We start from the raw sequence: 20,956 nt of genomic DNA, 5'->3' as shown, positions 1-20,956 counted from the left end.
TCTGTCTCTAATCTAGTTTTGTTCTGCAAACAAACAGTAAAGATTGACAGTGCTAAGTTTTGTAATTCTTTGTTCATACTGCCTTTCCCTACAATTCTTACAACATTTTGCTTATCAGTGTACAGCTTAAGTTCTCTCCATGTAGAACTTTGACATCTCTGCTCGGGTGTCCACATGTAATGAACTACAGAATTAAAAGTTTTAACAGAATAACCTACTCCTGTCGTGTTGCTTGCATCTGTATATAAAATCTGATCCCAAGATAAACATTCTGCTATAGCTATATGCATGTATCTAGACATTTTTAATATAACAAATATTACCAAGGCTAAATGAAAATGAAACAATCTTCCCTGTAACTTTAGCCAACTGTCTTGCTGTAACAGAATTTTTGTTATGAGCAACACATTTAATATCTTCCTGAAATTTTAAATATTTTTTGTCTGGTACTGCAAGAGTTCCATTGTTTGTATTCAATACAAAATCTAACCACTTAATAACTTGCTGAGGTTTAAAATCACTCTTTTCTTTATTCACTACAAAACCTGCACAATGTAAGTCTTTTTCAACTTCCAAAGCAACCTTTACACAGGTAGCATAATCTTCAGCTATATCCCATCCGTCATCTAAATAAACAATAGATTTAAATCCTTTACATCTCCAAAATTTGACCAACTTTGAGCAACTTTGTAAATAAATATGGAGCACTTGATAATCCAAAAGGGAAACATGTAAAAATAAAATATCTGGTTTTGCTTTCAAACTTCCATGAAAATCCTAGATACTTTTGATGTAATTTATGAATATTAACATGATGATACCCAGACTTTAAGTCAAATTTGTACATGAATCCGTTTTTCATAACCATTTGTAATGCATGCACAATACCTTCCATTTTAAATTTTCTTTTGTAAATACATTGATTAACGTGTCTAAGGTCTAAAATCAACCTACATTTACCTTCGAGTTAACAACTACAGATTAAGGATTAACAACAAAAGGTTTATCTGTCTGCTCCTCAACTATTCCTGAAACCAATAACTCATTAATAGCAGACTCAACAAAATCTCTGTGCTGAAATGCAGATTTGTTATTCTTCAGCAACACTGCTATGGGCTCAGTTACAAATGGAATAATATAACCATACCGTATAACATTCATAATAAAATCTGAAGCATGTATTTGGCTTTCCCAAAAATCTAAATGCATTTTTAAATTGCCTTTAACTTTGGATGAAGTAGAGTTATTAAATTCAAACACATTGTACATAATACAGTCTCTCACCAAGTCATTGTTAGCTGCATGATGTTGCTGGTGCTGTGTTTGTGAAACTTCTGTTTCCCTTTTCCGGACATTTGTTGGCCCAGTGTCCGAACTTGTTGCAGTAGAAGCAGATGTTCCGGGCTGCTGCTCCGCTACTTCCACTTGAAGATGATGCCGCCTTTCTGTACCATTGCTGAGATGATGTGAATGGCTGATAATAGGGATATCTTCCATACTCTGCTCTGGTGAAAAGATCCAAAATCCTGCCCATGCGGACGAAAAAACTGTCCTGGAAGTCCTTGTGAATCTTGTCCAGAATGCAAACAGTTGTTACACTCATAAGGCTTCCTGTTGTTGTTTCTTTTCTTTGCTCTAAAAATAGCTTGACTAAGCTTAGTAGCATCATCAGCGTCATCAGTAATAGGGTCATCTTGATATTATTGCACGACATCCCACCCACACTTGTCGGCAATACGTAGAACATGACTCAAACTAAGCCATGGATCTTGCTTATAATTCTACGATTGACGCTAAAATTCTGGTTGATCAATAGAAATGTCTTGCTTAAAGGATGATATGCTGTAACTACTTTCTGGTGCCCCTTCTTCAATGATGAATTGCGTAAAATCTACACAAATTTTTTATAGTTTTTCGAACACAAGTAAATGAATACGACGTCTTTTAAACAGTTTCCATACTCCTCACACATTATAATTATGAGGATAAAAGCATTATCGGTGTTCTTAAAAAATTGTTGCAACAGAAAATCATCTTTGTTTATGGACATTTGTTTTTTTTTTTATAAAGTACAATAGAGCGACATGCCTGCCAATACATTAATTTGAATTATAGCTCTTTAACATATTTGACAACATTTTTCAGTTAAGTTTATTCTTCAATCAAGTGAGTAAGGATATTAAACGTCATACGAAATGAATTCATGCCTGGTAAACGACAATCGTTTATAATGGAGAAGGCCAATTAAATTTTTCAATCTTTTTGATTTAGGGAATTGAGAGCATTCATTCTGGTGCATTGAGGTACACTTTTCTTTTTTCACATATAGGATTTTTAAAAATAAAACGCAATAACTAGTGAGTAGTGGAGGAGGAAAATGTACCTTTATGCTCTCATGTACGGTAATTTAATCGTTTTATAAAGTGATGGGGGGGGGGGGGGGGCTATGGAAGTTAACTGTGAACACCACTGAAAATTTAGTTATATATTTTGCATAAGACCTTAATTTCAGTAAAATTGGTATTCATTAATTAAAGTAAATATGTCAAAGATTAAGTACCGTATTTTCCCGACGAATCGTCTATGCGGACGACTAGTCGAATTGATCATTTTTAGCCAAAATTTTAACAAAATCCTACGATACGTATACAAATAGTGACCTCCAGACCAATACTTGGGCCTTATGAGAGTTTCAAAGTTAAACATAGAATTATTTAAGGAAAATGTTTAAAAATCATCTTATCACAAACTACAATGCTACAATTTTGAGATTTACTATGCAAGCATCCTATAGATTCTTAATTGCTAAAATTGTGACCCCAGGATTAATACTGGAGCCCTGAGAGCAGTTTTAAGTTTAACATACAAATACATTGGTAAAATATTTTAAAAATCTAATATGAAATGAAACAAGGAACTGTTGTTGAGTGAGCGATGTGGCCTTTGGGCCTCTTGTTCCTAATAGTGGAATATTTTTATGCCGATGAGTAAACGCAATCCTTGAGGAAGCTATTTAGAAGACATTGTATTTATTTTAGAATTGAAATATATCAGCTGAAATATTTAGTGTAATATATTGCAGGTTGCCCAACTTTCCCAGGCTCTACAGTCTGTATCCAGTGTTGTGTTCCAAAGTGGCATTATGACATCAGGCATGGACTCCATTCACAGTGGTCAGTACTTGTACCCTCCCTTACTTTTCAACATTAGTGTACAATATATAGAATAAGGAAAATGAAAACTGTCATAAAATCATTAATTCTTGTCTGATCTTAAAAAAAATTGCAGGTGCAGGTTATTTTAACTTCTCACAAATAAAAAAATATAAAAAAATAATGTTGGTGTTGTAAAGGATTCTGCAGAATCCTTTACAACACCAACATTATTTTTTTTTATTTTTTGATTTGTGAGAAGTTATTATACCCCCGCAAACGAAGTTTAGGGGGGGTATATTGGTTTCACCCTGTCCGTCTGTCTGTCAGTCTGTCTGTAGACGCAACTTTGTCCCCTCTATATAATTTTTTATTACTGCATGGAACAGTTTGGAAATTTGTACATATGTTGAACACCATCTGAAGATGTGCACCTGCAATTTTTTTTAAGATCAGACAAAATTTAATGATTTTATGACAGTTTTCATTTTCCTTATTCTATATATTGTACACTAATGTTAAAAAGTAAGGGAGGTAATCCTTACAGATTTTATTAATTAATCAATAGTATTAAAACACTCTAAAATATATTGATATAAATACATCCAGATGGAGGTTTTTTGTCTTTATGTCTTAATTAATAAAAAAAAATTATTTTTATAAGTATTCTATCAAGTGACAATGCAAAGGTTTTGTTTGTCAATGATAAATTCTTAGGAGCTAATAAGAACATCAAAGACAAGTGTGGCTGAATTCATTTGTCCCAAGGGAGCCATTATCTGAGCCATGGTTCAGATGGAGCATGTGTTTAGGGGAAATTGATAATCTGTAAAATGGGTGATGGTTTTGGGGCTATTTTAAAACTGTTTCATGTAAACCAAAAGTTCTATCATTATAAGGAAATAAATAATATAATTATTAATAAAGAAGTTAAACTATTTTTAGAGGTTGTTTAAATTTATTTGTCAAGTAAATTGATGAGGTGACCCTATTGGGCATTAATTTAAATGAAATTCAAAATTACTGATATGATTGTAGTGTTTTGGCAATTTTAAAACTGTTTGTAATATTAATTTTTTTTTGTTATACATATTTTTACATAGTATGGTAATTATGGTAATGTTTTGGGAGTTTATTAAATTTAACAAGCTCATCAAAGAAAATCATAGTCCTATGGGATCAATTTTCTGATGTGGAGTTCCATTGTGCCATAGGAGAAAGTGAGGAAAATTTGAAACAACTAATTGCATCTGTCAAGACTCTTATTAGAAAGATATTGAAAGTTTTATCAACAGAAGAGCATTGCTTGGCTACCGGTATTTCCATTTACTGCAAAGGGAGGGGTTACTGTCATTTTGTTGGTTTGTTGGTTTCTCTTTTAATCAATTAAATTTTTAAAAAAAATTATCATCAGATACATACATTTGTAAATGTATTACTGTTGAAATTCTGACAATTTTGATTTTAATTTTTCTTTGTTTACTAATTATTATTTTTTTACAATTCTAGAATTTTTTTTTTTGTATGTGTTCCAAACCTTTATTATTCAATTCAATTATTTGTCCCATTTGAAATTAGCCTTGCGGGGGTATTAGTCCCATTAGGACAGTTCTAGTTTTTTTTCCTTTTAAATGCTGAATAGGAAATACCAAGTTAAAAATCTTAAGCTGAATATTATTAACTCGTGAACAAAATATGACTCAAACCTAGCAGAATTGTGAGCTCTGTATCTTGCTTATAATTCTACAATTGATGCTGAAACTTTGGTTGATCATTAGAAATGCCTCGCTTAATGTGAAATACCTGTACAAAAACAATTAAAAGGATGATATGCTGTAACTAATCTCTAGGGCCCCTTTTATATATCGTATATACTTATAAGTCGGTATTTTGGGAGTAGAAATTTGAATAAAAAGTAGGGGTCCGACTTATAGACATGACATACAATTAGATAATTTTTCCACTGAGTAAAACTTCGTTTTTGGGTGCCATTTTGCTTCCAACTTTTGACTTGCGATCCCTATACTTGACATGATTATTTTTTTAATTACTAAAAAGATAAACACTTAATAAATACATTGAAAGTTTCAACTGTTTTTCTTAAAATATGAACAAGGTGTATTTGATAGTATTTTTTATTTAAACAGGCAATTATTTACGCCCGAGGTGATAATAGCTGTAGGTATAACTGTACTTAAAACAACACAAGCCAACACTTAGTTTAGGAGGCTAATTACCAACCCTAATCAGTCAGTAGGGGATAAAATCACTGTCATTTTATTTCCAGTAGCATTTAAAATAGTTTTTGAGCTATAATCTAGTTGTAATGAGTGTTTAAAAAATATAATGGCGTCCAAAATCGTAAGTTACAAACTTCAAGAAAGATAACTCTGTTTACAGAAAACTATTAAAAAACATGGCATCTAAAAGCGATCTAGTGGGATTACAAAACAGCAATTTCTGTTTGATACTTAAAAAATTAAACACAAGAATAATTGCTGGTCTGTTAAAAAAAAATAAAGATCGTTTTATAATTATTCATAATAAATTACACATGAGGTCATAATAGCTATATTGGTGGCAGTAGGTGGCATGTCACCTAAAACAACACAAGCTAACACACCACTTTTAAAGGTGTGTTCCCGTTTTGCACACATTTGATAATTGGGTATAGAACAATAGGTGTGAATTGTGTTGTGATAGCAATTATAGTCTGCTTTCAGTCAAAGATTTTACCTGGATTTTTACCTGTGTTTTATCAGCGCCTTTACGATGAAACAAGAAGAATATAGATATTTTGTTGTGTTTTAGGTATAATAACAAATAACTATCACCATTTTTTCATTTGATAAAATAAAGATAATGATATGTTTAGTCTTAAATTTCCACTCGCTGAACATCTTCACAACGCAAGACGTTGTGAAGATGATGTGGTACACCGTGCCTCTTATTACATCTTGGTTGCAAAATATGTAAAACGCATGTTTATAATAAGTTGATTGGTATCAACAAAAAGAATATTATGAAAGGAAACAGATCTTTATCACAAAATATTCCAAACTTTGAAGTAGCGGCTTTGACAGTAGTTCTTATGACATCACCGCTTTAGTATATATTGTGGATCACTTTCTGATTTTTCACTAGCTAAATACATGAAGGACAAATATTTCCGACAAATATAATAATTTTAATATTGATTCGATACGTTCATATGACGTCACCGCTTCAGTATATATTGCGGGTCACTTTTCTTGTTTTTTTCCAAATCGGTAGCTAAAAATACGGAGCACAAAAATTCCGACAAAAATTATCCTAATATGGATTCGATATACTTCAATCTGAGGAAGGTTGAACATGCATGAATAAGGTCTACATTTGATAGGTTTTGTGAAAATATCTTTACAGTTTTTGAAGCATATAAAATTGCCTATTTATTATCATATCATCATACAGTTTGTCTATTGTCTTCGAATATTCAAGCCACAGCATAAATGAAAAATATTTAGCAGCGTTTCCACTAGACACATTTCCTCAATTTATGTCAGCAATAATTGAATATTAAAATATATTTTCTCTTCAAACTTGTAACATGTACATGTACTTCCTATAGACAGAGAAAAAAAAACATTACATATCCAACATTTTTGCAATAACCTTTCTTGTTTAAATAAATTAATGAAATTGTTCATGACCAGATTGATGATTGAAATTAAATTCAAGAACATGCATATCAATTGTTATGTAAATGTGCTTTTATGCAATTTATATTGTAACATAAAATATATGTAAATATCAATTGGGAGTACAGTGTACATATGTTTTACTTATTTCATTGTCAATAGCCCTCACAGGAACTGTGATATAGACTATAGCAATTAAGCAATTATCTTACCTTGTCAAATTCCCGTTTCGCACACATTTTTTCGATACCTAATTTTCAAATGTGTGCAAAACGGGAACAAACCCTTTTAAAAGGAGCTATACCATCATAATCAGTCAATAGGGGATCAAAATCACTGTCATTTTATTTTCAATAGTATTTTAAATATTTTTATAGCTTACACCAAGTTTTCATCAGTGTATCAATAAAAAAAAATGGCGTCCAAAATCGAAAGTTATTCATCCAGGATAGATGTCTTAACTGAACACAACACTTTTAAAATGCATTGCATCTAGAAATGATAACAGAGGGGTCAAACACCAATATTTTTTATCTAGAATATAGTCATGCTTGATAAAATGTGCTTATTTGATTGGCAATCTGTAGACTGATTATCCAGAAAAAATTACCCGACTTATAAGAGGGTCAATGGCAAAATCTTGAAAATAAACTTGAAAAATGGCAACCGACTTATAGGCGAACAATACTTATAGGCGAGTATATACGGTACAATGAATAATATGAAATCTACATCAATTTTAATAGTTTTTCAGACACGAGTAAATACACATTTCTGTTACGGGTATAAAAGCATTATCGCTATTCCTAAGAAATTTTACAGTGGTAAATTATCCTGCTTTGTAGCCATTTGCTGTTTTTTAAGAAAGATGAAAATAATGGGATGGCCCTAGTAAAATAGAGTGATTGCCTGTCAATACATTGATTATAATAGCTTTTAACATGTCAGGTGACAACATTTTTCATTCCAGTGTATTCATCAATAAAGTGTAGGTAAGGTTATAAAAGTCACATGAGTTTAGGCCAGGTAAACAACAATCATTTAATTATGATGGGGAAGACAAATTAAATTTTTTAATGTTTTTATTTTGAGGAATTGAGTGCATTGAGGTACAATTTTCTTCTTCACATCTTTAGGAATTTTTTTTTTAATAAAACACAATAAATATGATCATATATTTTTTTAAAAAATACAATAACTTGTAAGTAGTTAAGGAAGAAAATGTACCGATATGCTCTTATATATTGGAATCGCTTTTTAATATGGGGAGGGAGGGGGGGGGGGTGGGGGGGGGGCAGAACGAAAATATAGGGAATTGGAAGTTAACAGTGTACCCCTACCAAATGTTTAGTTTTATATCTTGCGTAGGATTTTCTTATTCAAGGTAAAAATAGTATTCAATAAAGGTACATGTCAAGGATTACATGTATGCAAAAATGAGTGTAGAATTCAAATACTTTACAATATTTATATTTTGTTATTCTGCAGAGGAGCCATATGGCACAATATCTTTTGAAGGCCCATTTAAAGTCATTGTATCTCAGGTGAGCAAAGTGGCACTATGGGCCTCTTGTTGACAAATACATTTATGATATTATAATAGGATTTTCTTCTTCAGAACCACTGGACAGTTTTCAACCAAACTTGGCACAAAGCATCACTGGGTGAAGGTTAAAGTTTGTTCAAATGAAGGGCCACACCCTCTTTGAAGGGGAGATAATTTAGAATTATTGAAAATTTATTGGCATTCTTTAAAAATCATCTTCTCAAACACAATTAGGCCAGAAAAGCTGTAACTTGTATGGAAGCATATCTCAGGTGGTGTAGATTCAAGTTTGTTCAAATCATTGTCCCCGGGGAGTAGGTTGGGACCACAAAGAGGGGATTGATTTTTACATCAAAATGTATATAGAAAATCTTTAAAAATTTTCTTCTCAAAAACTATTAGGCCAAAATCCTTAACCTGTGTGGAAGCATCCTCAGATAGTGTAGATTCAAGCTTGTTTAAATCATGGTCCTTGGGAGAATGGCGGGATCACAATGGGGGATTAATTTTTACATAGGAATATATAGAGAAAATCTTAAAAAATCTTCATCTCAAAAACTATTTGGCCAGAAAAGCGTAAATTTGTGAGGAGGCATCCTCAGGTAGTGTAGATTAAAGTTTGTTCAAATCATGGTCCTTGCTGGGGGTAGGGTGGGGCCACAATGGGGGGATCAAATTTTGCCTACTAGGAATTTCAATATATAGAGAAAATCTTTAAAAATCTTCTTCTCAAATACTATTAGGCAAAAAAGCTCAAATTGGAGTGGAATAATCCTCAGATAGTGTAAATTCAAATTTCTTTAAATCATAGTTCCGGGGTATGGTGGCGCCCCAATGGCAGGGGGAGGGTGGGGGCATGAATTTTTACCTAGGAAGATGTAGAGAAAATCTTTAAAAATTTTCTTCTCAAAACTATTAGGCCAGAAAAGCATCGTCAGACTGTGTAGAATAAAACTTGTTCAAACCATGATTCCTGGGAGTAGGGCGGTACCAAAATGAAATGATTGGAATCATTAGGAAAGGGGGAAAGGCCTCTAATTGCTCCGTGAATAATTGGTCTACAAGTATTATTTTTTTTCTTCTCTTTTTTTCCAGGGACAGCTTTTTAGCTCACCTGAGCCAAAGGCTCAAGTGAGCTTTTCTGATCACAATTTGTCCGTTGTCTGTCGTCGTCGTTGTCGTTGTCGTCGTCGTTGTCGTCGTTAACTTTTCACATTTTCATCTTCTTCCCAAGAACCACTGGGCAGATTTCAACCAAATTTGGTACAAAGCACCACTAGGTGAAGGGGATTCAAGTTTGTTCAAATGAAGGGCCAGGCCCTCTTTAAAGGAGAGATAATTGAGAATTATTGAAAATTTGTTGGTATTTTTCAAAAATCTTCTTCTGAAAAACTATTCGGCCTGAAAAGCTAAAACTTGTGTGGAGGCATTCTCAGGTAGTGTAGATTTAAATTTGTTCAAATCATGGTCCCTGGGGGTAGGGAGGGGCCACAATTGGGGGATCAAGTTTTACATAGGAATATATAGAGAAAATCTTTAAAAATCTTCTTCTCATAAACTATTGGGCCAGAAAAGCTCAAATTAAAATGAGAGCATCCACAGGTAGTGTAGTTTCAAATTTGTTCAAATCATGGTCCCCGGGGGTAGGGTGGGGCCACAATTGTGGGATCAAGTTTTACATAGGAATATATAGAGAAAATCTTAAAAAATCTTCCTCTCAAAAACTGTTGGGCCAGGAGAGCACAAATTTGAGTGGAAGCATCCTCAGATAGTGTAGATTCAAGTTTGTTCAAATCATGGTCCCCGGGGGTAGGGTGGGGCCACAATTGGGGGATCAAATTTTACATAGGAATGTATAGAGAAAATCTTTAAAAATCTTCTTCTCATAAAGTATTTGACCAAGAAAGCTCAAATTTGAGTGGAAGCATCCTCAGATAGTGTAGATTCAAGTTTGTTCAAATCATGATCCCCGGGGGTAGGGTGGGGCCACAATAGGGGGATAAATTTTTACAAAGGAATATATAGAGAAAATCTTAAAAAATCTTCTTCTCAAAAACTATTAGGCCAGAAAAGCTCAAATTATAATGGAATCATCTTCAGGTAGTGTAGATTCAAGCTCGTTCAAATCATGATCCCCGGGGGTAGGGTGGGGCCACAATAGGGGGATAAATTTTTACAAAGGAATATATCTATAGAGAAAATCTTCTTCTAAAAAACTATTAGGCCAGGAAAGCTCAAATTTGAATGGAAGCATCCTCAGGTATTGTAGATTCAAGTTTGTTCAAATCATGGTCCCTGGAGGTAGGGTGGGGCCACAATTGGGGGATCAAGTTTTACATAGGAATATATAGAGAAAATCTTTAAAAATCTTCTTCTCAAAAACTATTTGACCAAGAAAGCTCAAATTGGCAGGTAACCATCCTCAGATAATGTAGATTCAAGTTTGTTCAAAACATGGTCCCCGGGGGTAGGGAGGGGCCACAATGGGGGATACATTTTTATATAGAGAGAAAATCTTTAAAAATCTTCTTCTCAAAAACTATTAGGCCAGAAAAGCTCAATTAGGCCAGGAAGCACCCTCAGATAATGTAGATTCAATTTTGTTCAAATCATGGTCCCCGGGGATAGGGTGGGGCAACAATTGGGGGATCAAGTTTTACATAGGAATATATAGAGAAAATCTTTAAAAATCTTCTTCTTAAAAACTATTTGACCAAGAAAGCTCAAATTGACGGGTAACCATCCTCAGATAATGTAGATTCAAGTTTGTTCAAATCATGGTCCCTGGGGGTAAGGAGGGGCCACAATGGGGGATACATTTTTATATAGAGAGAAAATCTTTAAAAATCTTCTTCTCAAAAACTATTAGGCCAGAAAAGCCCAATTAGGCCAGGAAGCACCCTCAGATAATGTAGATTCAATTTTGTTCAAATCATGGTCCCCGGGGAAAGGGTGGGGCAACAATTGGGGGATCAAGTTTTACATAGGAATATATAGAGAAAATCTTAAAAAATCTTCCTCTCAAAAACTGTTGGGCCAGGAAAGCACAAATTTGAGTGGAAGCATCCTCAGATAGTGTAGATTCAAGTTTGTTCAAATCATGGTCCCCAGGGGTAGGGTGGGGCCACAATTGGGGGATCAAGTTTTACATAGGAATGTATAGAGAAAATCTTTAAAAATCTTCTTCTCATAAACTATTTGACCAAGAAAGCTCAAATTTGAGTGGAAGCATCCTCAGATAGTGTAGATTCAAGTTTGTTCAAATCATGATCCCCGGGGGTAGGGTGGGGCCATAATAGGGGGATAAATTTTTACATAGGAATATATAGAGAAAATCTTAAAAAATCTTCTTCTCAAAAACTATTAGGCCAGAAAAGCTCAAATTATAATGGAATCATCTTCAGGTAGTGTAGATTCAAGCTCGTTCAAATCATGATCCCCGGGGGTAGGGTGGGGCCACAATAGGGGGATACATTTTTACATAGGAATATATCTATAGAGAAAATCTTCTTCTAAAAAACTATTAGGCCAGGAAAGCTCAAATTTGAATGGAAGCATCCTCAGGTATTGTAGATTCAAGTTTGTTCAAATCATGGTCCCTGGAGGTAGGGTGGGGCCACAATTGGGGGATCAAGTTTTACATAGGAATATATAGAGAAAATCTTTAAAAATCTTCTTCTCAAAAACTATTTGACCAAGAAAGCTCAAATTGGCAGGTAACCATCCTCAGATAATGTATATTCAAGTTTGTTCAAATCATGGGCCCTGGGGGTAGGGAGGGGCCACAATGGGGGATACATTTTTATATAGAGAGAAAATCTTTAAAAATCTTCTTCTCAAAAACTATTAGGCCAGAAAAGCTCAATTAGGCCAGGAAGCACCCTCAGATAATGTAGATTCAATTTTGTTCAAATCATGGTCCCTGGGGATAGGGTGGGGCAACAATTGGGGGATCAAGTTTTACATAGGAATATATAGAGAAAATCTTTAAAAATCTTCTTCTCAAAAACTATTTGACCAAGAAAGCTCAAATTGGCAGGTAACCATCCTCAGATAATGTATATTCAAGTTTGTTCAAATCATGGTCCCTGGGGGTAGGGCGGGGCCACAATGGGGGATACATTTTTATACATAGAGAAAATCTCTAAAAAATCTTCTTCTCAAAACTATTAGGTCAGGAAAACCCAAATCTGAGTGGAAGCATTTCCAAATTGTATAGATTCAAGTTTTTTAAAATAATAGTCCAGTGGTATGGTGAGGCCACAGTGGGGGATGAATTTTTACATAGGAATATATAGAGAAAATCTTTAAAAATCTTCTTTTTAAAGACCATTTGGCCAGAAAAGCTTTAACTTGTGTAGAGGCATCCTCGGGTATTGTAAATTTAAAATCACAGTCCCTAGTGGTAGGGCGGGTCCGTGATGGCGGTTTGAATTTTTACATAGGAATATATTGAGAAAATCTTTAAAAATATTCTGGGAAAGTTTTTCGGTCCAAAACTTAGTACTTAGTGTGAAAGCACAGGTTATGCAGATATAAGTTTGATGAAACCATGATACCCTAGAGAAAAGTGGGGCCACAAAATGGGGGGGGGGGGGGTATATAGGAATAGAGAAAAATCTTCTTACAGGTACAACAACAAAAGGGGCTTGGTTTTTACCAAAAGAAAGAGGTGGATAAAAATTGGCAGATTTTCAATTTTTTTAGCAAGATCTACTGTACCTAGTTGTCAAGATATTTTGAAACTGTAATGCTAATTTGATCAGAATTAAGGCAATTGTTGCTCAGGTGAGCGATGTGGCCCCTGGGCCTCTTGTTTATTTCTAGGGATATTAAAAACAATTTTTTCTTTATGGTTTTGAGCATTTAAAGTTATAGTACCCTTTGCTTGATTACTTCCAGAACTTGCAAAGTTATTGCCCTTTTGTACGAAAAGCTTGTTATTGCTACTCTTCTTAAACCATAAGAGATAGAGACTTGGAACTTTTACCAATGTCTTTAGTACATTTAGAGGGTTCTTCAATCTATTCATACCAAATTAAAAGGATATGAGGCCCCTTTCTAGTAGTTATTGCCCTGAAATTATTTAGATTTCCATAAAATTACTTCCAACATTTTTATTATTCATCATAGAGACTTTGGACCGCTTGGGATGAGCATCTACCTTGGCTTAACAAAATGACATTAAGGTCAAAGGTCAAGGTCATTTGGTTATCTGTTCATCAATGAATATTTAGATCTCTGTTTAGGGTGCTAGAGAAAAACATTTTCATGGATGTAGTAGGACATCTTAAGACATTTTAAAATATAGTCCCTGACTCACACCTATGAATAAATACAGAATTATTGCCCCTATTATACTAAATACTTGTTATCACTACTCCTCTGAAACCACAAGAGATAGAGACTTGAAACTTTTACCAATGTCTTCAGTGCACTTAAAAGGTTCTTTATTCTATTAATACTGAAAGGATCTGAGGCCCCCTTCTAGCAGTTATTGCCCCTGAAAGTATTGAAACTTTGATAAAACCACTTTTTAGCTCACCTGAGTTGAAAGCTCAAGTGAGCTTTTCTGATCACATTTTGTCTGTCGTCCATCTCTCCGTCTGTCCGTCCGTCTGTCCGTAAACTTTTCACATTTTCAACATCTTCTCAAGAACTACTGGGCCAATTTCAACTAAACTTGGCACAAATCATCCTTAGGCAAAGGGGGTTCCAAGTTGTGTAAATTAAGGGCCACACCCTTTTTTCAAGTGGAGATAATTAGAAATTAATAAAACATTTTGAGAAATTTTCAGAAATCTTCTTCTCAAGAACCATTAAGCCAGGAAAGCTGAAACTTGTGTGGAAGCATCCTCAGGTAGTGTAGATTCAAAGTTGAAACTTGTGTGGAAGCATCCTCAGGTAGTGTAGATTCAAAGTTGTGAAAACATGATCCCCGGGGGTAGGATGGGGCCACAGTGGAGGGTCGAATTTTTAAATCATTAAAAATCTTCTTCTCAAAAACTAATCAGCCAGGAAAGCTGAAACTTGTGTGGAAGCATCCTCAGGTAGTGTATATTCAAAATTGTGAAAATCATGACCCCTGGGGGTACGATGGGACCACAATGGAGGGTCGAAGTTTTACATAGGAATAAATAGAGTAAATCATTAAAAATCTTCTTCTCAAAACTAATTAGCCAGGAAAGCTGAAACTTGTGTGGAAGCATTCTCAGGTAATGTATATTCAAAGTTGTGAAAATCATGACCCCTTGGGGTACGGTGGGACCACAATGGAGGGTCGAAGTTTTACATAGGAATAAATAGAGTAAATCATTAAAAATCTTCTTCTCAAAACTAATCAGCCAGGAAAGCTGAAACTTGTGTGGAAGCATCCTCAGGTAGTGTAGATTCCAAGTTGTGAAATCATGACCCCTGGGGTAGGGTCAGGCCACAATGGGGGGTCGAAGTTTTACATAGGAATAAATAGAGTAAATCATTAAAAATCTTCTTCTCAAAACTAATTAGCCAGGAAAGCTGAAACTTGTGTGGAAGCATCCTCAGGTAGTGTAGATTCCAAGTTGTGAAAATCATGACCCCTGGGGTAGGGTCAGGCCACAATGGGGGGTCTAAGTTTAACATAGGAATATATAGAGTAAATCTTTAAAAATCTTCTCAGAAACTAATCAGCCAGATGATTCTTTATAATTGCTAAGACAAGAAGGTTCAGAGTTTGATGTAGATTTATATCCCATATATAATAAGCAATTATTAAGGATCTTTTTGAGAACTGCAATACTCAACATGTGATATGACTAGAAAAGCATCCTGTTAGAAAAGGGACTAATGATTATAAGCATGTATCATATCAAGTCATGTGGTTACTCAAGTGGAACTTGTTTTTACAGTCAACCCATTCATATTGTACAAAGATAGCTAGCCTCTAGTACACGCTCTTCTATTTTTAGGTTTTTAAAAATCCGGTTATTAAAATTGTGAAAAAGGCGACGGGTGGGCGGCTGCCAAAAGTGTACCCTCATTGTACGGATAACTCCTCCTACAGCTTTCGAGATAGGAAGTTGTTCTTTTGCAGATCAATTGTACATATATCAGAGGTGTGCATATTGCTAGGATTTTGATTTCCAATAGTTAATGATAAAAATACCAGCTTTTGAAATTAGTAATTTTTTGGCAAAATATTGCATATAGGGTACCCTCATTGTACGGATAACTCCTCCTACAGTTTTCAAGATAAAAAGTTGTTCTTTTGCAGATCAATTGTACATATATCAGAGGTGTGCATATTGCTAGGATTTTGATTTCTGGTTACTTATGAAAAAAAATACCAGCTTTTGAACTTAGTCATTTTTTGGCAAAATATTGCTTTAGGGTACTCCATTTCAATGGATACGGGTTGACATGGATTATGGATACAGTTCAGATAAAAGAAAACCCGCTTTGCTGTCACGTTGACAGCTTTTCATTTTTCTGTTTATATGCTTGTGTAAAGAATATTCACTTGGCTCAGTTTTGTACAGAGTAAGTGCAAAAAAATTCAGAAAAGTAATTCAATAAATGTTTACGATAAACAACATGGAATTCCTAAAGAAATAACTTGAAATAAAAAAAAATTCTTAAAAAAAATTTGTTATGGGTTTGTGGTTTTCCGTTTTTATAGTACAACATATATTATAGGTATGATAATTTTTATGTATTCCTTATTAAGCAATCTTATTAAAATATTAAGGTGGAAAGACTTCTAATTGTTCGAGAACAATTAGTCTACTAGTTTAATTTTGATACTGTAATGCTAATTCGATCAGAGTTGATGCTACTGTTGTTCAGGTGAATGATGTGGCCCCTGAGCCACTTGTTTGAAGTTTGATGAAAAATGTATGTCATTTTAAGAGAATAATGATTATTTAAATAGACTATATTGTTTGGAGTATTTGTGTTTATCAAACTCATCTTGTTCTTTTGTACAGACTCAAATCAAACATTGTTGGTGACAGGATATGATGATGATGGAAGCTCTAGTTGTGAGGAGATCAGTTACACTGGTTCAAAGTGGGGTATGTACTTATTATAACTTGTGACTAGACTTTGACCCGTGTGTGCACGGGTTGACATTGCATATGATATCGGACATTTACGAAATAGATCATGGACACAGCCTATTGTTGCAGTTACATAACCAAGCTTTCAGCCTACAATAATACTATTAATTTCACTAAACTCTGCTTAGTTAAAATAACTGTATCTCGGGACAGGCCTTCACAACAGTTAAAATGCCTCCCATATACCTGTAATGTAGCAAAGAATTACAACTATTTTGGATTAAATTAATGAAGCTGCATTGAAAATAAGAGTTAAATTATTCATAACAACTCATTTTGAGGTTGTAGATACCTTTCATCAAATTTTTAATTCATATTAATGAAGAATTACAGTGTAAACGCTTTTTTCACCTAGTACGTTTTTTTCGCTTCGAATTTACACACCATGCTGACATTCGAACTCTCAGGATTTTTTATATTAAATGCACTGAGTAAGAGTTATCTCCCGTATTTCCTGTCAATTGATAAATAGGATATATGACAAATTTTCAATGATTTACGTGTATTTGTATTATTGTTTCTGAATTTATCCATGCAAATTGGATATTGTGGAAATAAAAGAGCCTCCCATGAATAAGCGTGAATGTAATGCCTATGTGCAGGATTGTAAAATCCAAAAAATTCAGATGATTTCTGGATTTTTTAAAGGAATTTTCATTGATTATTAATTAGCGAAGCTTGATTGAGAAAAAATAAAAACAAATTTGTAATCTTCAAGTACCAATGATGTTTAAGATATATAAAACAAAAGAGAGTACTGTAACATGTTTTGGGTTCGGTGATTGAGACCAGTCTAGGGAATGTGATTATTTAATAATCATATATGAATACCGGCATGAAACTATCACAAAAATTACGAGTCAATATATACAGATAGTTGTAAGGATGACCTATCCTTAAGCATGCAAAAAAAGGATGGGGCTTGATGATCTGTGGGTTATAACCCGGGGCTCTATCCGAGGCACAGGTCTCAGCCTCGAGACCTGCGAGATCTGTCCTGATAAGGCTCTATGCCTATATCATATGCACAGGGCTGTATCCCTGCAGCCGACACAAGCTGCAGCCAGGTACACTCAGTTAATAAAATACGATTAAATATTGACGCTCTATTTAAAGATTAACCCAATACAAACACTGTGCAGTCGTATTAACGTACCTACTCCTTTGACAGCCGAACACAGAATCAGCTCTTCTCTCGAGTGTGCTCTTATATATACAAGTGTCATCCGGACTATCCTCGCACATTACCATTAGCATCAAAGATAACACCCGTATGATATAAAAATTATCGGAACCCCAAACCCGATCATTTGTTACAGTACTCTTCTGATTTCTCGGTATTAAAGATAAAAAATTCGAGTCTATTATTTTAATATAGTAGTATAGATATGAGTATGAAGATAAAAGTATCCTAATTTACAGTATTATCCCTTATGAGCGCCCTTTCTCCTATAAGCACCCCTTCTGCTTTTTAGCTCATCTGAGCTGAAAGCTTAAGTGAGCTTTTCTGATCACACTTTTCACATTTTCAACATCTTCTCCAGACCACTGGGCCAATTTCAAACAAACGTGGCACAAAACACCATTAGGCAAAGGGGATTCAAGGTTATGAAAATTAAGGATCACACCCTTTTGCAAAGGGAGATAATTGGGAATTATTGGAAAATAATGAGAAATTTTAAAAAATCTGAAGAACCATTTGGCCAAGAAAGCTGACAATTGTTGTAGTATCCTCAGCTAGTTTAGATTTAAAGTTGTGAAAATCATGACCCCCTGGAGAAGGATGGGGCACAAAATGGAGAGTTTAAATTTTATATAGAAATATATAAGGAAATCTTTAGAAATCTTCTTCTCAGAAAACAATCAGTCAGGAAAGCTGAATATTTTGTGAAAGCATCCTCAGGTAGGGTAGATTCAACTTTTTAGCTCACCTGAGCTGAAAGCTCAAGTGAGCCATTCTGATCACATTTTGTCCGTCATCCGTCTGTCCTTCCCTAAACTTTTTACATTTTGAACTACTTTCTTCAACCAAATTTAGCACAAAGCATCCTTATGGGAAGACAAATATAAATTGCAAAAATGAAAGTCTGATCTTTATTTAAAGCGGAGAAAACCTCCAAACTGTAAAAAAAGTGGGGATGCATTTTTAAAAATCTTCTTCTCAAGAACTACTGATTTAAATTCAACGTAATTTAGCATTAACTATCCTTATGGGAAGGAAAATATAAATTGCAAAAATTAAGGGCTAATTCTGTTTCAAATTTGAGTAATTAACGAAAATAAAAATAAAGAGATAATCGCTGTCAATAAGATTATAACTTCGGGTTCGGTATTCCATAACGAAAATGAAAGTTCATTGTATAAGGCAACCATGTTTGAATGTTGACGCATGACAAACGGGTCAAACTGACAAAGATGATTTTGCTTGTTGTGCAACAGTTTACATGCGAAGGGATACTTGAAACATTCTAAAATTTGTGCCGATTTCGTGAAGTGAATTGAGGTTCAATCTTTCAATGCGTTGACATTTTCACTCATGACCGTGGTTTTATGTTGTTTTGAATTCGTTTATGCTTTTTAACTTGAGAGGAAATATTGCCTGCATTTTGGAATTTTTACGTATCGAATCAAATATATAGACTTCGGTAAATCAGACAGTTAATTGTTCACATGCGCAAAATGAGCAAAATCTGATGCACTAACAACATATTATATTATAAATACTATACATTTTATTGGTAATTCGGTACCATCTCTACGTTATGGTTGATTATAATGCAACATGTTTTATTAAGATGCTCTGCATTTTCAGTCTAAACAGAGATGGTTTTTGCTGCTAGAAATATATAGGTATATGTATATTATGAAAAAAAAATTGTGCTCTTTCTTTGTTTTAGTGTTGTAAATACTTGTAATTGTTTACAATTTTCTCAAAGCAAAAAGATTTTGAGTACGGCTATGTCTAACTTTGCAAAAAAAGTGGGGAGGGGGGACCCCCTCCCCCTCCACCCAGTTCCGACGCCTATGCATTGATTATACATGTAATAGCTCTTTAACATATCACATGACAACATTTTTCATTCGAGTGTATTCATCGATCAAGTGAGTAAGGTTATAAAACGTAGCAGGAGTCCACGCCTGGTAAACATAAATCGTTTATAATGTGGAAGACCAATTAAATTTTTGAATGTTTTTAATTTGAGCACCTTGAGGTACAATTTTCCTCTTTCACATATAGGATTTTCTTTAATAAAATACAATAACTAGCTAGTACAATGTAGTTGAAGATGAATATGTACCTATATGCATATGCTCATATATAATTTGATCATTTTATAAAATGAGGGGGCAGAACTAAAATAAAGAGAATTGGAAGTTAAGAGTGTACCCCTACCAAAATTTAGTTTTATATCTTGCATAAGATCTTATTTTTGGTAAAAATGGTATTTCATAAGGGTATAATGTCATAGATTAAGTGTAAATAAATAAGTGTAAAATTTGGATACAGTTTATTTTATGGTATTCTTTTTTTTTTTTACTTCCGAGGGGCCATATGGCACAATATCCTTTGAATACCCATATAAAGTCATTGTTGGTGAGCGATGTGGCCCCATGGGCCTCTTGTTAATTTCTTCTTGAAAACTACCAGGCCAATCGTTACCATTTTTTATGTGAAGCATCTCTATGGTAAGAAGAATTGTGAAATTCATGGCTCTACCACCCCTGGGGTGCCACGGGCGGAGCCAAATATGCAAAAAAAAAGCCAAATTTTCAAAAATCTTCTTCTCTACTTCCACACATGTGAGGAAAAAAGTGAATGCATGGTTATGATGTCCATGAAGCCCTCTACCAAAATTGTGAAATTCATGGCCTCTGGTTCAGGGGTTCAGGCTCTAGGTTGGGGCCAATATGGCCATATAGTGAAAATGTATTAAATCTTAGAAAATCTTCTTCTCTACCCCCATTTATATTTGTTAAAAACTAAATGCATGATTATGATGTCCATGAGGCCCTCTACCAAAATTGTGAATTCCATGACCCCAGTGTCATGGGTTCAGGCTCTAGGTTGGGGCCAATATGGCCATATAGTAAAAATGTATTAAATCCTAGAACATCTTCTTCTCTACTCCCATATAAATTTGTTTAAAACTAAATGCCTGGTTATGATTTCCATGAGGCCCTCTACCAAAATTGTGAAATCCATGACCCCAGGGTCAGGGGTTCAGGCTCTAGGGTTGGGCCAATATGGCCATATCGTAAAAATGTATTAAATCTTAGAAAATCTTCTTTTGTACTTCCATATATGTTTGTTAAAAACTAAACGTCTGGTTATAATGTCCATGAAGCCCTCTACCAAAATTGTAAAATTCTTGACCCCTTTGTTAGGGGTTCAGGCTCTAGGGTGGGGCCAGTATGGCCATATTGTAAAAATGTTTTAAATCTTAAAAAATCTTCTTCTCTACTCCCACACATTTAGGCAAA

General features: G+C 34.3%; 1 protein-coding gene across 8 annotated transcripts in view; it reads left to right on the top strand.

The window, feature by feature from the left end:
* LOC128183593 (dentin sialophosphoprotein-like) overlaps nucleotides 1–20,956 on the top strand; it is a 193,202-nt gene that overhangs the window by 104,637 nt on the left and 67,609 nt on the right. For all 8 annotated transcript variants that reach the window (XM_052852692.1, XM_052852689.1, XM_052852688.1 and 5 more), the window contains 2 exons: nucleotides 3,083–3,173; nucleotides 16,343–16,429. In XM_052852692.1, the coding sequence (XP_052708652.1) occupies nucleotides 3,083–3,173; nucleotides 16,343–16,429 (178 nt within the window). The remainder of the gene's footprint in view (nucleotides 1–3,082; nucleotides 3,174–16,342; nucleotides 16,430–20,956) is intronic.

Source organism: Crassostrea angulata, chromosome 5 (assembly GCF_025612915.1).
Source record: "Crassostrea angulata isolate pt1a10 chromosome 5, ASM2561291v2, whole genome shotgun sequence".
Lineage (NCBI taxonomy): Eukaryota > Metazoa > Mollusca > Bivalvia > Ostreida > Ostreidae > Magallana > Magallana angulata.
This window is presented reverse-complemented; position numbering and strand designations above follow the sequence as displayed.